Below are 17777 nucleotides of genomic sequence, written 5' to 3' on the forward strand. Positions count from 1 at the left end.
ATAACCTATCTATTACCATTAGATAACCTACTCTATTACCATTAGATAACCTACTCTGTTACCATTAGATAACCTACTCTGTTACCATTAGATAACCTACTCTGTTACCATTAGATAACCTACTCGACTACCATTGGATTAGTCAAACATAATCTGCTTTTCAGAAATCCAAGCTGGGTTTTCCTAATCAACTCAAACCTATTTGAAATTGATTTTATTTCCCTCATTATTTTTTCCGTGAAACCTACACATCACTCATGTTACACCTGCTGCCCTGTAGTTGCTTGAAACATGCATCCTTTCTTAAAAAAGGTTGTCACGCTTTCCACTCTCTCTGTGCGTGAGCAAGACTGGAAGTTTATGGCAAGCCCTTCAGCTATCTCTACGCAAACTTCCTTTAGCAAGCTATCCGAACCAGGTGACCTATCCAGACGTGGGGATGGCCAGCCTTTCCAATACCGCCCCGTTACTAAATTTACACCCAATCCATTCCCGCAAACGTGGCCGCACCTACTGACAATTTGTCAACATCCTCTTTTTCAGTAAACACCAATACATAGTCGTCATTAAATATTCTGAGGAAGAGTCATGCGGACTCAAAACGTTAACTCTGTTTCTCTGTCCACAGATGTGGCCAGACCCGTTGAGTTTTTCCAGCATTTTCTAATTTTATTTTGGATTTCTTAAATATTCTAGCCATGTCCTATGTTTCGAAGCAAATATCCTGCTCTTTGTCCCCAATAGGCCGCCTTACTATTTATGCTGGTCAAAGATTTTCTGGTCCCCTTTTATTGTAAGTGCTATTCTATTCTCATTCTGTCTTCACCAGCAGTATTTTCCTCTTAATTTCCCTCTCAACCTATTGTTTTTGGCCTTGTTCTCATTTAAATAATTTACCTGTTAGATACCCTCCACCCTCTTTTTATTTTTGTATATCCTATTGTCATTCACAGAGCTATGGTTCTGGTCCCAATACCTTTTGGCCGTGTTGGAATGTACTGCATCCATACAGGAAATCTCTCTTCCTTAAGGGGCTGGTTTAGCTCACTGGGCTAAATCGCTGGCTTTTAAAGCAGACGAAGCAGGCAGCAGCACGGTTCGATTCCCGCACCAGCCTCCCCGGACAGGCGCCAGAATGTGGCGACTAGGGGCTTTTCACAGTAACTTCATTCAAGCCTACTCGTGACAATAAGCGATTTTCATTTAGGGGCTGTTTAGCACACTGGGCTAAATCGCTGGCTTTGAAAGCAGACCAAGGCAGGCCAGCAGCACGGTTCGATTCCCGCACCAGCCTCCCCGAACAGGCGCCGGAATGTGGCGACTCGGGGCTTTTCACAGTAACTTCATTGAAGCCTACTCGTGACAATAAGCGATTTTAATTTCATTAAAGGTTAGCCAATGTTCCGGAACCATTTTCCCATTATAATTGGGTTCAATTTCACCCTGGCTGGATCCCCACTCGTCCCATTGCTCTATTCCAATTTAGAAGTTCTATTTTAGATTGTTCCTTGCTTTTCTCCATTACCTGACATTACGATGATCGATCTTACCCCAATGTTCTGCCACCCTAGCCGATCCAGGCAAGGAAATTCTCCTGGACTTACCTCAGAGATTTATCGAACATTATTCCAAACCGGAGCCGGTTTAGCTCAGTGAGCTGGACGGCTGTTTTGTGATATCAGCAGCGGGGGTACCGTACCGGTTGAGCTTATTCATGCAGGCCCCGCCTTCTCAACCTCAGGTTTAACCACCACCAGTCAGCACTCCCCTCTCAAAGGGAAAAAGCAGCTTGTGGTCGGCTGGGACTATGGCGATTTTACTTACTATTCCAATCAATATTTAGGTGATTCAAGGTCCCAGTTATCATCACTCTATCGTTCTTGTCAACCTCCCATATTATTCTTTCACCCCAAATCAACCCTCTTTCAAAATTTCTCGGCACGACTTCCAGAATATTCTCCCAAGTCTCCTCTCCTCATCCATCCTTCCTTTCCCATTCCTTTTCCCCATTTTTCTCCTGCTCTTCCATTGCCCATCCCATTACCCATTCCCATTTTTTGCTTGTGTCAAATCATTCCCTTCGCTTTCTCAGCCTGCTTCACCTAATTCGTGCTCCACCACAGCAGATCTGCAATTATCACCAAATTAGAAACATAGAAAATAGGAGCAGGCGGAGGCCATTTGGCCCTTCGAGCCTGCTCCGCCATTCATTATGACCATGGCTAATCATCCAATTCAATAGCCTAATCCCATCTTTCCCCCATATCGAACTGCTTCTTGAAGCCCAATGATGTTAAACTGGATGTTTACCTAATACAGCATGTGTTGGCTTCTTCTTATTGAGTTTTTTTGCAGGGTGTAGTTCAAAGTTAACTTCTACATGAACATAAGAAAAACATCATGGTGAACAAAGTCACCTACTTTTACAATAAGCTATTAAAAATGACAAATGTTATGTTGATTGCAAATTGCAATGAAATTCCTCCAGGTAGGGCTCAGCCCATGGGGAAACTCGAAGTGGCTTTGGTTAAGTCCTGGCAGTGGAGGGGTGCGGCATTTTCTTACTCCAATTAAGGGCCTCAATTAGCCCACTGGTGGATGGGACATCCAACCTCACCCGAGGAAGGAAGCAGGTAGATCTGTTTGTGCGCAATGATGTGTGTCAAATGGAGCAAGTGCCAAATGAGAATATTTATGTAATAGTCACCATAGAAACATAGAAGCAAGAGGAGGTAATTTGGCTCTTTGAACCTGCTCCACCATTCATCACGATCATGGCTGATCATCAAGGTCAATAGTCTAATCCCGCTTTCCCTCAACATCCTTTGATCCCCTTCACCTCAAGAGCTGTATCTAACTGCTTCTTGAAAACATACAATGTTTTGGCCGCAACTACTTCCTGTGGCAGCGAATTCCACAGGCTCATTACTCTGTGGGTGAAGACATTTCTCCTCATCTCTGTCCTAAATGGTCTACCCCATATCCTCAAGACTGAGACCCCTGGTTCTACATAGCCCCACCATCGGTAAAATCCTTCCTACATCTACCCTCTCTAGTCCTGTTAGAATTTTGTAGGTTTCTATAAGACGCCCCTCATTCTTCTGAGCTCCAGCAAGAACAATCCTAACTGATGCAAACTCACCTCATACGTCAGTCCTGCCATCTCAGGACTCAGTCTGGTAAATCTTCACTGCACTCCCTCCAGAGCAAGAACAAAAACCTCCTCAGATAAGGACACCAAAACTGCACACAATATACAAGGTGTGGCCTCACCAAGGCCCCATATAATTGCAACAAGACATCCCTACTCCTGCATGTCCTGGATGTCTCAGAGCGGCTGCAGGACATTCTAAAGGGGGAGGGTGAACAGCCAACTGTCAGGTGCATGTAGGCATCAACGATATCGGTAAAAAAGGGATGAGGTCCGACATGCTGAATTTAGGGAGTTAGGCGATAAACTAAAAAGTAGGACCTCAAAGGTAGTAATCTCGAGATTGCTACCAGTGCCACGTGCTAGTCAGAGTAGGAATGTCAGGATAGATAGGATGAATGCGTGGCTTGAGAGATGGTACAGGAGGGAGGGATTCAGATTTTTGGGACATTGGAACCAGTTCTGGGAGAGGTGGGAACAATATAAGAAGGTGGTCTATATCTGGGCAGGACTGGAACCAATGTCCTAGTAGGGTTGTTTGCTAGTGCTGTTGGGGAGGGTTTAAACTAATGTGGCAGGGGGATGGGAACCAATGCAGAATGTCAGAGGGTAGTAAAGAGAGGACAGAAACAAAAGCTAGTAAGGAGAAAATGGAAGGCAGAGAAACAGATTGAACTGCCTAGTATGGCAGAGAGTGGGAACCAGAGCAGTGGGTCAGCGGGAGGAATAACTGAGGGAGAGCTACAGACTAAACCTGTAAGATTAAGAGGAAGAGCAGACAGGGAGCGGTTGGTCAATGCAGTGGGGCTGGTGGGCTGAAGCGCATTAGTTTCAATGCGACGTGTATTTTAGTTAAGACAGATTAACTTAGAGCGTGGATTAGTACATGGAATTATGATGCTATTGCTATTACAGAAGCTTGGTTGAAAGAGGGACAGGATTGACAACTAAACATTTCAGGGTTTAGATGCTTCAGGCAGGATAGAGGAGGACGCAAAAGGGGGGGAGGAGTTGCATTATTGGCTAAGGAGAATATCACAGTTGTGCTGAGGGAGGACACCTTGGAGGGTTCAGGCAGCGAGGCAATCTGGGTCGAGCTCAGGAACAGGGTGTTGTCAGAATGTTGGGAGTTTACTACAGACATAAGAACATAAGAACTAGGAGCAGGAGTAGGCCATCTGGCCCCTCGAGCCTGCTCCGCCATTCAATGAGATCCTGGCTGATCTTTTGTGGACTCAGCTCCACTTTTCGACCCGAACACCATAACCCTTAATCCCTTTATTCTTAAAAAAAACTATCTATCTTTACCTTAAAAACATTTAATGAAGGAGCCTCAACTGCTTCACTGGGCAAGGAATTCCATAGATTCACAACCCTTTGGGTGAAGAAGTTCCTCCTAAACTCAGTCCTAAATCTACTTCCCCTTATTTTGAGGCTATGTCCCCTAGTTCTGCTTTCACCCACCAGTGGAAACAACCTGCCCGCATCTAGCCGATCTATTTTCTTCATAATTTTAAATGTTTCTATAAGATCTCCTAACAGCAAGCGGGAGATAGAGGAGCAGATATGCAGACAGATCTTGGAAAGATGCATAAACAATAGGGTTGTTGTGATGGGTGATTTTAACTTTCCCGATATTGACTGGGGCACACTTACTGCTCGAGTCATGGATGGAGCAGAATTTGGTAGGAGCGTCTGGGAAGGGTTATTGAAACAATATGTAAATAGCCAAACTCGGGAAGGGGCCATATTAGACCTCGTGCTGGGGAATGAGCCCAGCCAGATGATTAAAGTTTCAGTAGGAGATCATTTCGGGAACAGTGATCATAATTCTGTAAGTTTTAAGCTGCTTATGGAAAAGGACAAGAGTGGTCCTCGGGTGAAGGTGTTAGACTGGGGAAAGCTAATTACAACAGCATTAGGCAGGATCTGGAGAGTGTTGACTGGACGAGGCAGTTTGAGGGAAAATCAACTTCCGGCATGTGGGAGGCTTTCAAATGTCAGTTGATTAGAATTCAGGACCGGCCTGTACCTGTGAAGATGACAGATAAGGGTGGCAAGTATAGGGAACCCTGGATAACGAGCGATATTAAGACCCTTGTCTAAAAGAAAAGGGAAGCATTTGTTAGGTTCAAAAGGCTTCGGACAGATGAAGCCCTTGAAGAATATAAAGCAAGTAGGAAGGAACCTAAGGTAAGAATTAGGAAGGCTAAAAGGGTCATAGAACATAGAACAGTACAGCACAGTTCAGGCCCTTCAGCCCACAATGTTGTGTTATGTGCCAGGGTTTAGAGAACCCCAAAGTGTATCATGGAGTTCACCTGACCCACAACTTTTAATAGATTGTGGTATGGGGAGCACGCGGCCCACTCTACAGGTGTGGTACAGCAGAAATGGAAAAGTATTTTTTAAAGCAAAACAATGTTTATTCTATGAACTCAAGTTAACCTTTTTAAAAGATACAGTGAAAATCTTAGCAACCATTAATTCAAATACAACCCCCAAAGAAGACAACACTCAGTAATTCTTTAAGCTTTCCTTTTAACATCCATACGACTTAAAACACCTTTTCCCAGAAGCACATCAGGTTAAAGTCACTCTGTTATTCGTTTTAAATCACCAGGATCGATTTACAGTCTTGAGATTACAGAGAGAGACTCTAATAGACCTTCTGGCTGTGACTGCAGCTATCCAGCTCTGAAAATGAAACTAAAACACACCCTGCAGCAAACAGCCTAAAACGAAAGTAAAAATCTGACAGACAGCCCAGCTCCACCCACTCTCTGACATCACTGCAGTAATAAACACTCATTTCTTAAAGGTACTCTCACTGCTTATATTTATATACATACCCATTTATAGTCACCCATTTCTTAAAGGTACTCTCACGTGACAGTTGTGCCGACCATTTATACTAATCTAAAATCAACCTAACCTACACCCCTTCAATTTACTGCTGTCCATGTGCCTGTCCAAGAGTCGCTTCAATGCCCCTAATGACTCCACCACCTGGCAGTGCACCCACCACTCTCTGTGTAAAGAATCTACCTCTGACATCTCCCCTATACCTTCCTCCAATGGTCATGAAACGTTGTGGGCAAACAGGATTAAGGAAAATCCCCTAAGGCATTTTATGCATATGTAAAGAGCAAGAGGGTAGCCAGAGAAAGGGTTGGTCCATTCAAGGATATTGGAGGGAATCTATGTATGGAACCAGAGGAAATAGGAGAATTACTGAGTGAATACTTTGCCTCAGTATTCACCAAAGAGAAGGGCTTGGTGGATGAGGTGTATAGGGTAGAGTGTGTAGATATTCTGAGTCATGTTGATATTAATAAAGATGAGGTGTTGGGCATCTTAAAATGTATTAAAGTAGATAAGACCCAGGGCCTGATGGGATCTACCCCAGAATACAGAGGGAGGCAAGGGAGGAAATTGCTGGGGCCTTGACAGTAATCTTTGTCTCCTCATTGGTTAAGGTGATGTTCCAGAGGACTGGACAATGGCCAATATTGTTCCATTGTTTAAGAAGGGCAGCAGGGATAATCCAGGAAATTATAGGCCGGTGAGCCTTACGTCAGTGATAGGGAAATCATTGGAAAAGATTTTGAGATAGGATTTACTCACATTTGGAAACAAATGGACTTATTAGCGATGGACAGCATGGTTTTGTGAAGGGGAGAGCGTGCCTCACTAATTTGATCGAGTTTTTCATGGAACTGACAAAGGTGTTAGATGAGGGAAAGGCAGTAGATGTTGTATATATGGACTTCAGTAAAGCCTTTGAAAGGTACCTCATGGCAGACTGGTACAAAAGGTGGTATCACATTGGAACAGAGGAGGGCTGGCAAGTTGGATACAGAACTGGCTTGGGCACAGAAGACAGAGGGCAGCAGTAGAAAGGTACTTTTCTGAAAGGAAGGCTGTGACTAGCGCCGTGCAACAAGAATCAGTTCTGAGACCTTTGTTGTTCGTGGTGTCCATGACTGATTTGGAAGAAAATGTAGCTGGTCTGATTAGTAAGTTCGCAGATGACACAAAAATTGGTGGAGCTGCGGATAAACCAAGTGAGATCAGATTATTTTAGACGGAGCCGGTGGACAAGGTAGGGATGTCCACTTTCCCCACTGTTGTTTGCCTTGGCTATTGAGCCATTGGCGATGGCGTTGAGAGTGTTAAAGGACTGGAAGGGGCTAGTCCAGGGGGAGCAGAGCACAGAGTCTCGTTGTATGCGGATAACCTACTCCTGTATATTTCTGACCCGTTGGGGGGGGGATGGGAGAGATTATGCGGACCTTAGGGGAATTTGGAAGGTTCTCGGGGTATAAATTGAACATGGGTGAGAGTGACTTTTCGTGATCCAGGCAAGGGGGCAGGAGGGGAGGCTGGGGGAGTTGCCATTGAAAGTAGTGGGAGGGAGTTTTCGAGCACGGGAATGGGAGCAGTTACATGAATTAAATCTGGCCCGGTTAGTTGAGCAAATGAAGGAGGACTTTCAGAGGTGGGACATGCTCCCGCTGCCACTGGGGGAGGTGGGCTCAGACCATAAACATGACGGTTCTCCCGAGATTTTTGTTTGTTTTCCAGTAGCACAGTGGGCTAAATAGCTGGCTTGACATCACGAACAATGCCAGCAGCGTGGTTGGCTCTACCAAACTTTAGGAATCACTACTGGTCGGCAAATATAGCCACGATCAGGAAGTGGGTAGTTGGGGGAGGGGAGGGGGGGGGGGGGGGGTCGATGTGGGAGCAGTTGGAGGCGGCGTCTTGAAGGGGCACAAGTTTAGAAGCACTGGTAATGGCACCTCTGCTGTTCTCACCGGCTCGGTACTCCACAAGCCCGGTGGTGGTGGTGGCTCTGAGGGTTTGGGGGCATTGGCGGAAGCATATGGGAATGGCGAGATCCAATCTGTGGCAATCACTGGTTTGTGCCGGGGAGTTTGGCTGAGGGGTTCAGGAGGTGGCAGGGAGCAGGGATCGAGAGGCTGGGGGATCTGCTTATCGATGGGAGCTTTCCTTGTTGAGTTTGTACATTCTCCGGGTGGGAATGTGTTGAAGGCAGATTTTTAGCTCTAACTTATCATTTATTTTAAACAGGTAGTTTATGCCAAACAATGCTTTTCTAAAAATGATTCCTTTGTGGAGGGCTGTCCTCGTTTAACGACTACGGAAGCATTTTTTGAGCAAGAAATCAATTTCATCTTAAAATTGTACTTACGACACTTGTCCTGTAAACTGTTTATGATTTCTTGTAGTTTCTCGATTGTATCCTCCCTTTTTTTTAGGACACTATATACTGTGACGCCCCAATGATGTTCTTCATCTACACAAGAAAGAGTCACATGTCAAGATTGTTCTAAAATATCCCAGAAAATTGACATTAATGCCGAGGAAGGCTGATTCTGCAAAGCCACATTTGGAATACTGTGTCCAATTCTGGTCACCGCACTACCAGAAGGACCAGGGGGCTTTGGAGAGAGTCCAGAAAAGGTTTATCAGGATGTTGCCTGGTATGGAGGGTATGAGGAGAGATTGAATGAACTGGGTTTGTTCTCCCTAGAGAGACGGAGGCTGAGGGGGCGGCCTGATAGAAGTTTATAAAATTATTAGGGGTGTAGTTAGGGTGAACAGCTGGAGCCTTTTTCCCATGGTGAAAATGACAATTACAAGGGGGCACAAGTTCAAGGTGAGTGGGGGGGAAAGGTTCAGTGGAGACGTGCGGAGGACTTTTTGTTTTACACAGAAATGCACACCAGGTGAGTTTTCCTTCTATCTGGCATTCTTCCCAAATAATTCATCTCACTCAACTTCCTTTCAATCTGATAAGGTCCACAAAACCTTGCTTTTAAAGGTTCATCTACCACTGGTAACAATAGTAAAACTTTATCTCCACTGGCAAAGCTTTGTGCAGGTGAAGGAGACACAGCCGGAGTGAGGCACATCCAGAGTGGGAATTGGAACTTGGTAATTCGGTGCAGAGTGGGAGAAGGTGCTTTGTCTCGACCGTTTTGTTCTCTTTCTTCTGGCCTGTAATTGTTAATCTGCAGGGAGAGAACCAGAGCGCATCCTGGGAAGGTAAGTGATTTGTATTTTTATTTTTATCACATTTTCAAATTGTGTGTGTGTGTGTGTGTGTGTGGGTGGGTGGGTGGGGGGGGGGGGGGGGCTGTAAGTGACACCACAGTAAAGCTGTGACCTGATTGTCTGGTTGAGAATCTGTTAAATTTGAAAAAAATAATAAATGCAAAAAAAAATTGAATTGATTAACTAGATAGTGGAGTAACTAAACCAGAGGGCAGAGATCGGTATTTAGCATTTAATTTTACAGTGAAAATCATCTAGCCTCAGGGCCATATAGTTAATTGTAACAAAAATTCAAATGTATTTTTAATTAATTAATTTGTGCTTAAATGTCACTCAGCGGGGTGCAGTGCTCCAACTGTGAGATGTGGCAGATCTCTAACGCTTCCAGCGTTCCGGTCGACTACATCTGCAGCAGGTGTAACCAATGGCAGCTTCTCACAGATCGCCTGGTTTGGTTGGAGCAGCCATTGGATGCACTTAGGAGCATGTAGGTGGCAGAAAGCGTCATAGATAGGAGTTATGCAGATGGGCAGCAGGGTAGCATGGTGGTTAGCATAAATGCTTCACAGCTCCAGGGTCCCAGGTTCGATTCCCGGCTGGGTCACTGTCTGTGTGGAGTCTGCACGTCCTCCCCCTGTGTGCGTGGGTTTCCTCTGGGTGCTCCGGTTTCCTCCCACAGTCCAAAGATGTGCGGGTTAGGTGGATTGGCCATGCTAAATTGCCCGTAGTGTCCTAATAAAAGTAAGGTTAAGGGGGGGGGGTTGTTGGGTTACGGGTATAGGGTGGATACGTGGGTTTGAGTAGGGTGATCATGGCTCGGCACAACATTGAGGGCCAAAGGGCCTGTTCTGTGCTGTACTGTTCTATGTTCTATGGTCACAGCCAAGGTGCAGGCAAAGAGATGGGTGACCACCAGAAGGGGCAGGCAGTCAGTGCAGGAATCCCCTGTGGTTGTCCCCCTCTCAAACAGGTATACCCCTTTGGATACTGTTGGGGGAATAGCCTATCAGGGGAAAACAGCAGCAGCCAGAGTAGTGGCACCATGGCTGGCTTTGATGTTCAGCAGGGAGGATCAAAGCTCAGAACAGCAACAGTCATAGGAGACTCTATAGACAGGGGCACAGATAGGCACGTCTGTGGATGTGAAAGAGACTCCAGGATGGTATGTTGCCTCCCTGTTGCCAGGGTCCAGGATGTCTCCGAATGGGTAGCGGGCATCTTGAAGGGGGAGGGCAGAAAGGTAGAGGTTGTTGTACATATTGTTACTAACGACATAGGCAGAAAGGGGCATGAGGCCCTGCAGCAGGAGTTCAGGGAGCTAGCCAGAAAGTTAAAAGACAGGACCTCTAGGGTTGTAATCTCAGGATTACCCCCTGTGCCATGTGCCAGTTAGGCAAGAAATAGGAAAATAGAGCAGCTAAACACGTGGCTAAACAGCTGGTGTAGGAGGGAGGGTTTCCATTATCTGGACCACTGGGAGCTCTTCTGGGGCAGGTGTGACCTGTATAAGAAGGACGGGTTGCATCTAAACTGGAGAGGCATAAATATCCTAGCCGCGAGGTTTGCTAGTGTCACACGGGAGGGTTTAAACTAGTATGGCAGGGGGGTGGGTACCGGAGCAATAGGTCAGAAGGTGAAAAAATTGAGCAAGAACTAGGGAATAGGGCCAGTGTGGCTCTGAGGCAGAGCAGACAGGGAGATGTTGCTAAAAACAGCATATCTGGTGGCCTGAAGTGCATATGTTTTAATGCAAGAAGTACAACAGGTAAGGCAGATGAATTTAGAGCTTGGATTAGTAATGAAATGAAAATCGCTTATTGTCACGAGTAGGCTTCAAATGAAGTTACTGTGAAAAGCCCCTAGTCGCCACATTCCGGCACCTGTTCGGGGAGGCTGTTACGGGAATCAAACCGTGCTGCTGGCTTGCCTTGGTCTGCTTTCAAAGCCAGTGATTTAGCCCTGTGAGCTAAACAGCCCCTGTAGTACTTGGAACTATGATGTTGTTGCCATAACAGAGACCTGGTTGAGGGAAGGACAGGATTGGCAGCTAAACGTTCCAGGATTTAGATGTTTCAGGCGGGATAGAGGGGGATGTAAAAAGGGTGGCGGAGTTGCGCTACTGCTTAGGGAGAATATCACAGCTGTACTACAGGAGGCCACCTCAGAGGGCAGCGAGGCTATATGGGTAGAGATCAGGAATAAGAAGGGTGCAGTCATAATGTTGGGGTTTACTACAGGCCACCCAACAGCTAGCGGTGTAGTGATGTGCATCACTGTATATACACAAGGGGTTAATGTAAATAAACTACAACTAAGTAACCACTAGAGGGAGCACCAGAGATGCATATATACAGGGACAAACAGGAAGTCAAGGCTCTCCTCACAGGAACGGCAGCTGGTGAGCAGGACACAGACATGCAGCTCAGGTGTAATATAGTATAAAGGCTGGAGAGAGAATGAACTCACAATAAAGCATCTACTTCAACTGTAAGAATACGAGCTTTATTCAGACACAAGGAATAATACAAGCGGGAGATAGAGGAGCAGATAGGTAGACCGATTTTGGAAACGAGTAAAAACAACAGGGTTGTTGTGATAGGAGACTTTAAGTTCCCCAATATTGACTGGGACTCACTTAGTGCTAGGGGCTTGGACGGGGCAGGGTTTGTAAGGAGCATCCAGGAGGGCTTCTTAAAACAATATGTCGATAGTCAAACTATGGAAGGAGCTATACTGGACCTGGTATTGGGGAATGAGTCGGGCCAGGTGGTAGAAGTTTCAGTAGGGGAGCATTTCGGGAACAGTGGAAGCAACTTTAGCAAGGAGTCAGGAGGGCTAAAAGGGGCCACGAATAGTCATTGGCAAATAGAGTTAAGAAAAATCCCAAGGCTTTTTACACGTACTTATAAAGCAAGAGGGTAGCCAGGGAAAGGGTTGGCCCACTGAAGGACAGGCAAGGGAATCTATGTGTGGAGCAGGAGGAAATGGGCGAGGTACTAAATGAATACTTTGCATCATTATTCACCAAAGAGAAGGAATTGGTGGATGTTGAGTCTGGAGAAGGGTGTGTAGATAGCCTAGGTCACATTGAGATCCAAAAAGACGAGGTGTTGTGCGTCTTCAAAAATATTAAGGTAGATAAGTCCCCAGGGCCTGATGGGATCTACCCCAGAATACTGAAAGAGGCTAGAGAGGAAATTGCTGAGGCCTTGACAGAAATCTTTAGATCCTCACTGTCTTCAGGTGATGTCCTGGAGGACTGGAGAATAGTCAATGTTGTTCCTTTGTTTAAGAACGGTAGCAAGGATAATCCAGGGAACTACAGGCCGGTGAGCCTTACGTCAGTGGGAGGGAAATTACTGGAGAGAATTCTTCGAGACAGGATCTACTCCCATTTGGAAGCAAATGGACGTATTAGCGAGAGGCAGCATGGTTTTGTGAAGGGGAGGTCGTGACTCGCTAACTTGATAGAGTTTTTCGAGGAGGTCACAAAGATGATTGATGCAGGTAGGGCAGTGGATGTTGTCTATATGGACTTCAGTAAGGTCTTTGACAAGGTCCCTCATGGCAGACTGGTACAAAAGGTGAAGTCACACGGGATCAGAGGTGAGCTGGCAAGGTGGAACTGGCTAGGTCATAGAAGGCAAAGAATAGCAATGGAAGGGTGCTTTTATAATTGGAGGGCTGTGACTAGTGGTGTTCCGCAGGGATCAGTGCTGGGACCTTTGCTGTCGGAGGAAAATGTAACTGGTCTGATTAGTAAGTTTGCAGACGACACAAAGTTTGGTGGAATTGCGGATAGCGATGAGGACTGTCAGAGGATACAGCAGGATTTAGATCGTTTGGAGACTTGGGCGGAGAGATGGCAGATGGAGTTTAATCCGGACAAATGTGAGGTAATGCATTTTGGAAGGTCTAATGAAGGTAGGGAATATACAGTGAATGGTAGAACCCTCAGGAGTATTGACAGTCAGCTGCTGACGGAGAAAAAAAAGCTGCAAATGGACTGCAGCTATCCACTAGGAAAGCCGTGTACCAACTCCGCCAGACACGGGGGACCTTCTACAAACACGGAGACAAGGCTGGCCACCTATTGGCTCACCAGCTGAGAAAGCAGGCAGTCACAAGGGAAATAGCGCAGGTAAAGGATAGCAGAGGCAGACTGGTAACAGAACCAAAGGAGGTCAATCGGGCATTTGAGACCTTCTACCGGGGACTGTACATCTCCGAGTCCCCCAATGGGGGTGCGGGGCTGAAACAGTTCCTAGACGGACTGGAACTACCTGTTGTGGGGGACGACAGACGGGGGGGAGCTGGAAGTATCAATAGACCTGGCTGACATTGAGCACGATGGGACCCATGAAACAAGGAAATAAATGGGAGGAGGTTCTGCTGAGAAAAATAACAGGAGTTAGGAGCTGAATTAACAGGTGAGGACTCGAGTATGGTAGCACAGTGGTTAGCACTGTTGCTTCACAGCTCCAGGGTCGCAGGTTTAATTCCCGGCTTGGGCCACTCCCTGTGTGGAGTCTGCACGTTCTCCCCGTGTCTGCGTGGGTTTCCTCCGGGTGCTCCGGTTTCCTCCCACAGTCGAAAGATGTGCAGTTTAGGTGGACTGACCATGATAAGTTGCCCCTTAGTGTCCAAAAATATTAGTTGGGGGTTACTGGGTTACGCGGATAGGGTGGGGGTGTAGGCTTTCCTAGGATGCTCTTTCCAAGGGCTGGTGCAGACTCGATGGGCCGAATGGTCACCTTCTGCACTGTAAATTCTATGATTCCAAGGTTCATGGTAAATTCAGGATTATTTTTTGAGTCTGGGTCATGTACTTGTTGGCAGAAGAACAAAGATCAATAACAATAATTAAGAAATTGCATCTATGTAGTACATTTCATCTAAAGCACCAAGGTGACATACTGCATTAAAGTACTTCTGATTCCGGGGATGCAGCAGCACACCAACCTCTCACACAAAGCAAACATGATCATTGATATTGGTTAGGACCATAGGGCGAACTCCCCTGCTTCTCTTCTGCCACAGGATCTTTTATATCCACCTAACGGGACCCTGGTTGAACGTTTAACCAAATGGAATATGTGACAGTGCGGCATTCCTTCAGAACTGCAATGGTAGTGCCAGCCTGGGCTTCTGTACTCAAGTCCTGGAGTGCGGCTTGGAGGTGTGGCTAAAAGAATGGCGTGCAAAGGAGCAGTTCCATTTTTTGGGACACTGCCACACGTACTAGGCGAGGGAGGGATTTGTATCTTTGATCTGAGCTGGGACCAAAGTCCTTTGCGGAAAGGATCAAAAGGAAAAAGGAAATGGCACTTGTAGCCCACTGGACTCAGCATTGAGTTCAACAATTTCATATTCTGACCCTACTTTATCTTTCGATTTTTTTCTTTTAGTTGTTGCTTTAATACGGTCACTCTTCATCATTCTGGCAGTCGCACTTCCATGAGACACATCTTTCGCTTCTTTACTTGTCCCATATTTCCACTCTGGCTGTGCACAATCCGCCTTTCACCCGATCATAGGAACACTTTTTTGTTCTTTTTCTCACCCTCTCCCCTTACTACTGCTCAAGACCCATTACATCCCACACTTTTCCCATCTCCGATCAATGGGTATGGACCTGAAACTTTAACTGTTTCCCTCTCCACAGATGCTATTAAACCTGCTGAGTATTTCCAGCATTTTCTGTTTTATTACTAAAGTAACTGAAGTAATAACAGCGGGAGGGACAAATAAGAAATGTGTGACAGTCTTTGAAAGGCAACATCAGAGCAGAAGGAAAATTTAGGGTCCCTTTTCCAAATAAAAGTTTTCTATACAAACAGATGAAGGATAAGAAACAGAGTATATTAGAGGCTCAGTTACAGTTTGGAGGGTACAACATGGACGGGATTATTACATGTGGGAAGTGCCCAATGTTGGCACAGGCAGGAGTGGATGGGAAACCCGCTATCACTAGAGATCACGTTGTGAACGCGTCAATGCGCTGGCTGGCCAACTAATGGCCATCCAGTGTAAAACGCACTCTGTGAAAGGTTGAGCACTGTTGGGGAGAGGGGTGAAGGAAGGGGGGGGAGGGAGAGGGGGTCCTGAGATAAGACCCCTTAAAACCAGATAGCTAGGATAACACTAGAATAGTTCTACACAAGTTAGTTCATTAAGGATTGAGATTAATCTTAGAAAGTATACCCAATAATCATTATTCACCATTAAACATGTATTTTTTAGGACATGGCAGTAACAAGCATTCAAACACTTGCTGCAATGCATGATGGGATTTAAGCTAGCTAACGTGTCCATGTTTTTCAGACAAACAGGGATATACAGGAATAGTGTGGCCAGCAACAACACGGCCAGCTCTGTCAACAGTTCTTATCAGTGCCGCCAATATTCTGTCTTAGACAATCCATGGTGTAAAGAGGAACCAACTTCAACATCCTGCCCCTAGATGAACAATGAGGTGGGCAGGAACTGGCTGCAATGACTAAAATGGGAATGGCAGAAAAACAACTTCATAATGGATTCAGTATCCTGGTAAACAACAGGTTGCAGGGTGGGGTTAAATCATGAGCTGATCACAGTCATCATGTTGCTCAGAGTAAATTTCACTGGTCAATATACAATTGACAGCTCCAACGATTGGATCAAGTCCAACTGGGGTGGGCTATTGATTTTTGGAAAACTGTATAATTGGGATGTCTGCACCAGTGTCAGACAGAGTGATTTTGGCATTTATCCAGATCACTCTCCCACATACGTGGAACAAGCTTGGAAAAATAAAGCCATCTTAACCGGAGTTGATGTGTCTGCAGATCTGTGTGTTCAGCTGAGCTGGAACTGAGAGGGAGGAGCCCCACATAAAAGCTAGCCCAATACTCAAGCCTTGGAAATGCTCCTTCAATGGGGTGATGAGTAAAGGGAATGTGCACCCTCAGGGGCACAGCCATCGAGGAGCAGTCTGAGAGGATGGCACGGACCTGCAGGAAAGAAATAACAGCGGAAAAGCTGTTCCACGAGTGCCAGGCCATGCAATCATAAATAGACCCCAGTCCCCAGGCACACTCGTTTAACTCTATTTGAGCCCTGAATTTTATTCTGCTCTGGCTCGAAGGTGGAACTAAAGCGTGGAGGCCGCCTTGCCAATTAGCCTGCCTACTGACCGCAAAAGCAGGCGGCCAGAATAAAATCCCAGTCAATCGCTTCAATTCAGTTAAACTGGTTTCCTGTTTGTCGGCAGACCTGCGTCCGACTCACGTGCAGGACCGGCGAGAGGGCGCAATGACATCAGGACATGTGGCCAATGTCTGCTCGCAAGGTGGGCAGTGGGCAGCACGGTAGCATGGTGGTTAGCATAAATGCTTCACAGCTCCAGGGTCCCAGGTTCGATTCCCGGCTGGGTCACTGTCTGTGCGGAGTCTGCACGTCCTCCCCGTGTGTGCGTGGGTTTCCTCCGGGTGCTCCGGTTTCCTCCCACAGTCCAAAGATGTGCGGGTTAGGTGGATTGGCCATGATAAATTGCCCTTAGTGTCCTAAAAAAGTAAGGTTAAGGGGGGGAGTTGTTGGGTTACGGGTATAGGGTGGATATGTGGGTTTGAGTAGGGTGATCATTGCTCGACACAACATCGAGGGCCGAAGGGCCTGTTCTGTGCTGTACTGTTCTATGTTCTATAAGGTTTTACTCACTTCCGCGTCGGATGCACACCCAAACCTTTACACATAAAATTCTGGCCAATTAATGGATTGAAACTGGAAGAGGAAAAAAGCTCACCTTACTGAATACCATTATATCGTTAGGCAAACAGAACATAGATTTTCTTTTCTTTTAAATTTACAGTACCCAATTCATCTTTTCCAATTAAGGGGCAATTTAGCGTGGCCAATCCACCTACCCTGCACATCTTTAGGTTGTGGGGGCAAAACCCACGCAGACACGGGGAGAATGTGCAAACTCCACACGGACAGTGACCCAGAGCTGGGATCGAACCTGGGACCTTGGCGCCGTGAGGCAGTAGTGCTAACCACTAAGCCACCGTGCTGTCCTAAACAGAATATAGATAAGGGAAAGCGAATCAGCAGAGGTTCTGGGTGAGATTTAAATCTAACACATTCAAAACCAACCCACCCACAGAGTTAGAATCGGATCGTCAAAAGTTAAAACTGAGGGCTCAGAGAAAGCTTAAAACTGTCATGGGAGTTGTCTACAGGCCTCCTGATAGCAACAATGAGGTGGCAGAATGTATCGATTGAAAGATTAAAGAGGTGTGTTGTAAAGGCAATGTTGTATTATGAGAGACTTTAATTTCCATAGGTTGAGAAAAGCAGAGTAGTGTGGTAGTATGACTAGGGGTATTAAGGTACCTGGAAGTGTGAGCTGCCATTGGTGCAGAGGACTCTCTGCCCATTGGCCCAGGTAAGTCATGTGACTCTTGTGTATTAAAGCCTATCGTTCGGACTTCATCTACGTTTCGTGTCCATTGATTGTGCCATCAAGTAGCTCAAATCCGGAAGATACTGGGCTGGATTCTCC

At 46.1% G+C, this 17777-nt stretch overlaps 1 protein-coding gene across 1 annotated transcript in view; it reads right to left on the bottom strand.

The window, feature by feature from the left end:
• Window positions 1–17777, bottom strand: part of LOC119952384 — a 397406-nt gene that overhangs the window by 371201 nt on the left and 8428 nt on the right. The window contains exons 3-4 of the mRNA XM_038776091.1: window positions 8370–8474; window positions 2311–2376 (exon numbers count right to left, since the gene is read on the bottom strand). Coding sequence (XP_038632019.1) covers window positions 2311–2376; window positions 8370–8474 — 171 coding nt within the window. The remainder of the gene's footprint in view (window positions 1–2310; window positions 2377–8369; window positions 8475–17777) is intronic.

Source organism: Scyliorhinus canicula, chromosome 17, assembly GCF_902713615.1.
Source record: "Scyliorhinus canicula chromosome 17, sScyCan1.1, whole genome shotgun sequence".
Classification (NCBI taxonomy): Eukaryota; Metazoa; Chordata; class Chondrichthyes; order Carcharhiniformes; family Scyliorhinidae; genus Scyliorhinus; species Scyliorhinus canicula.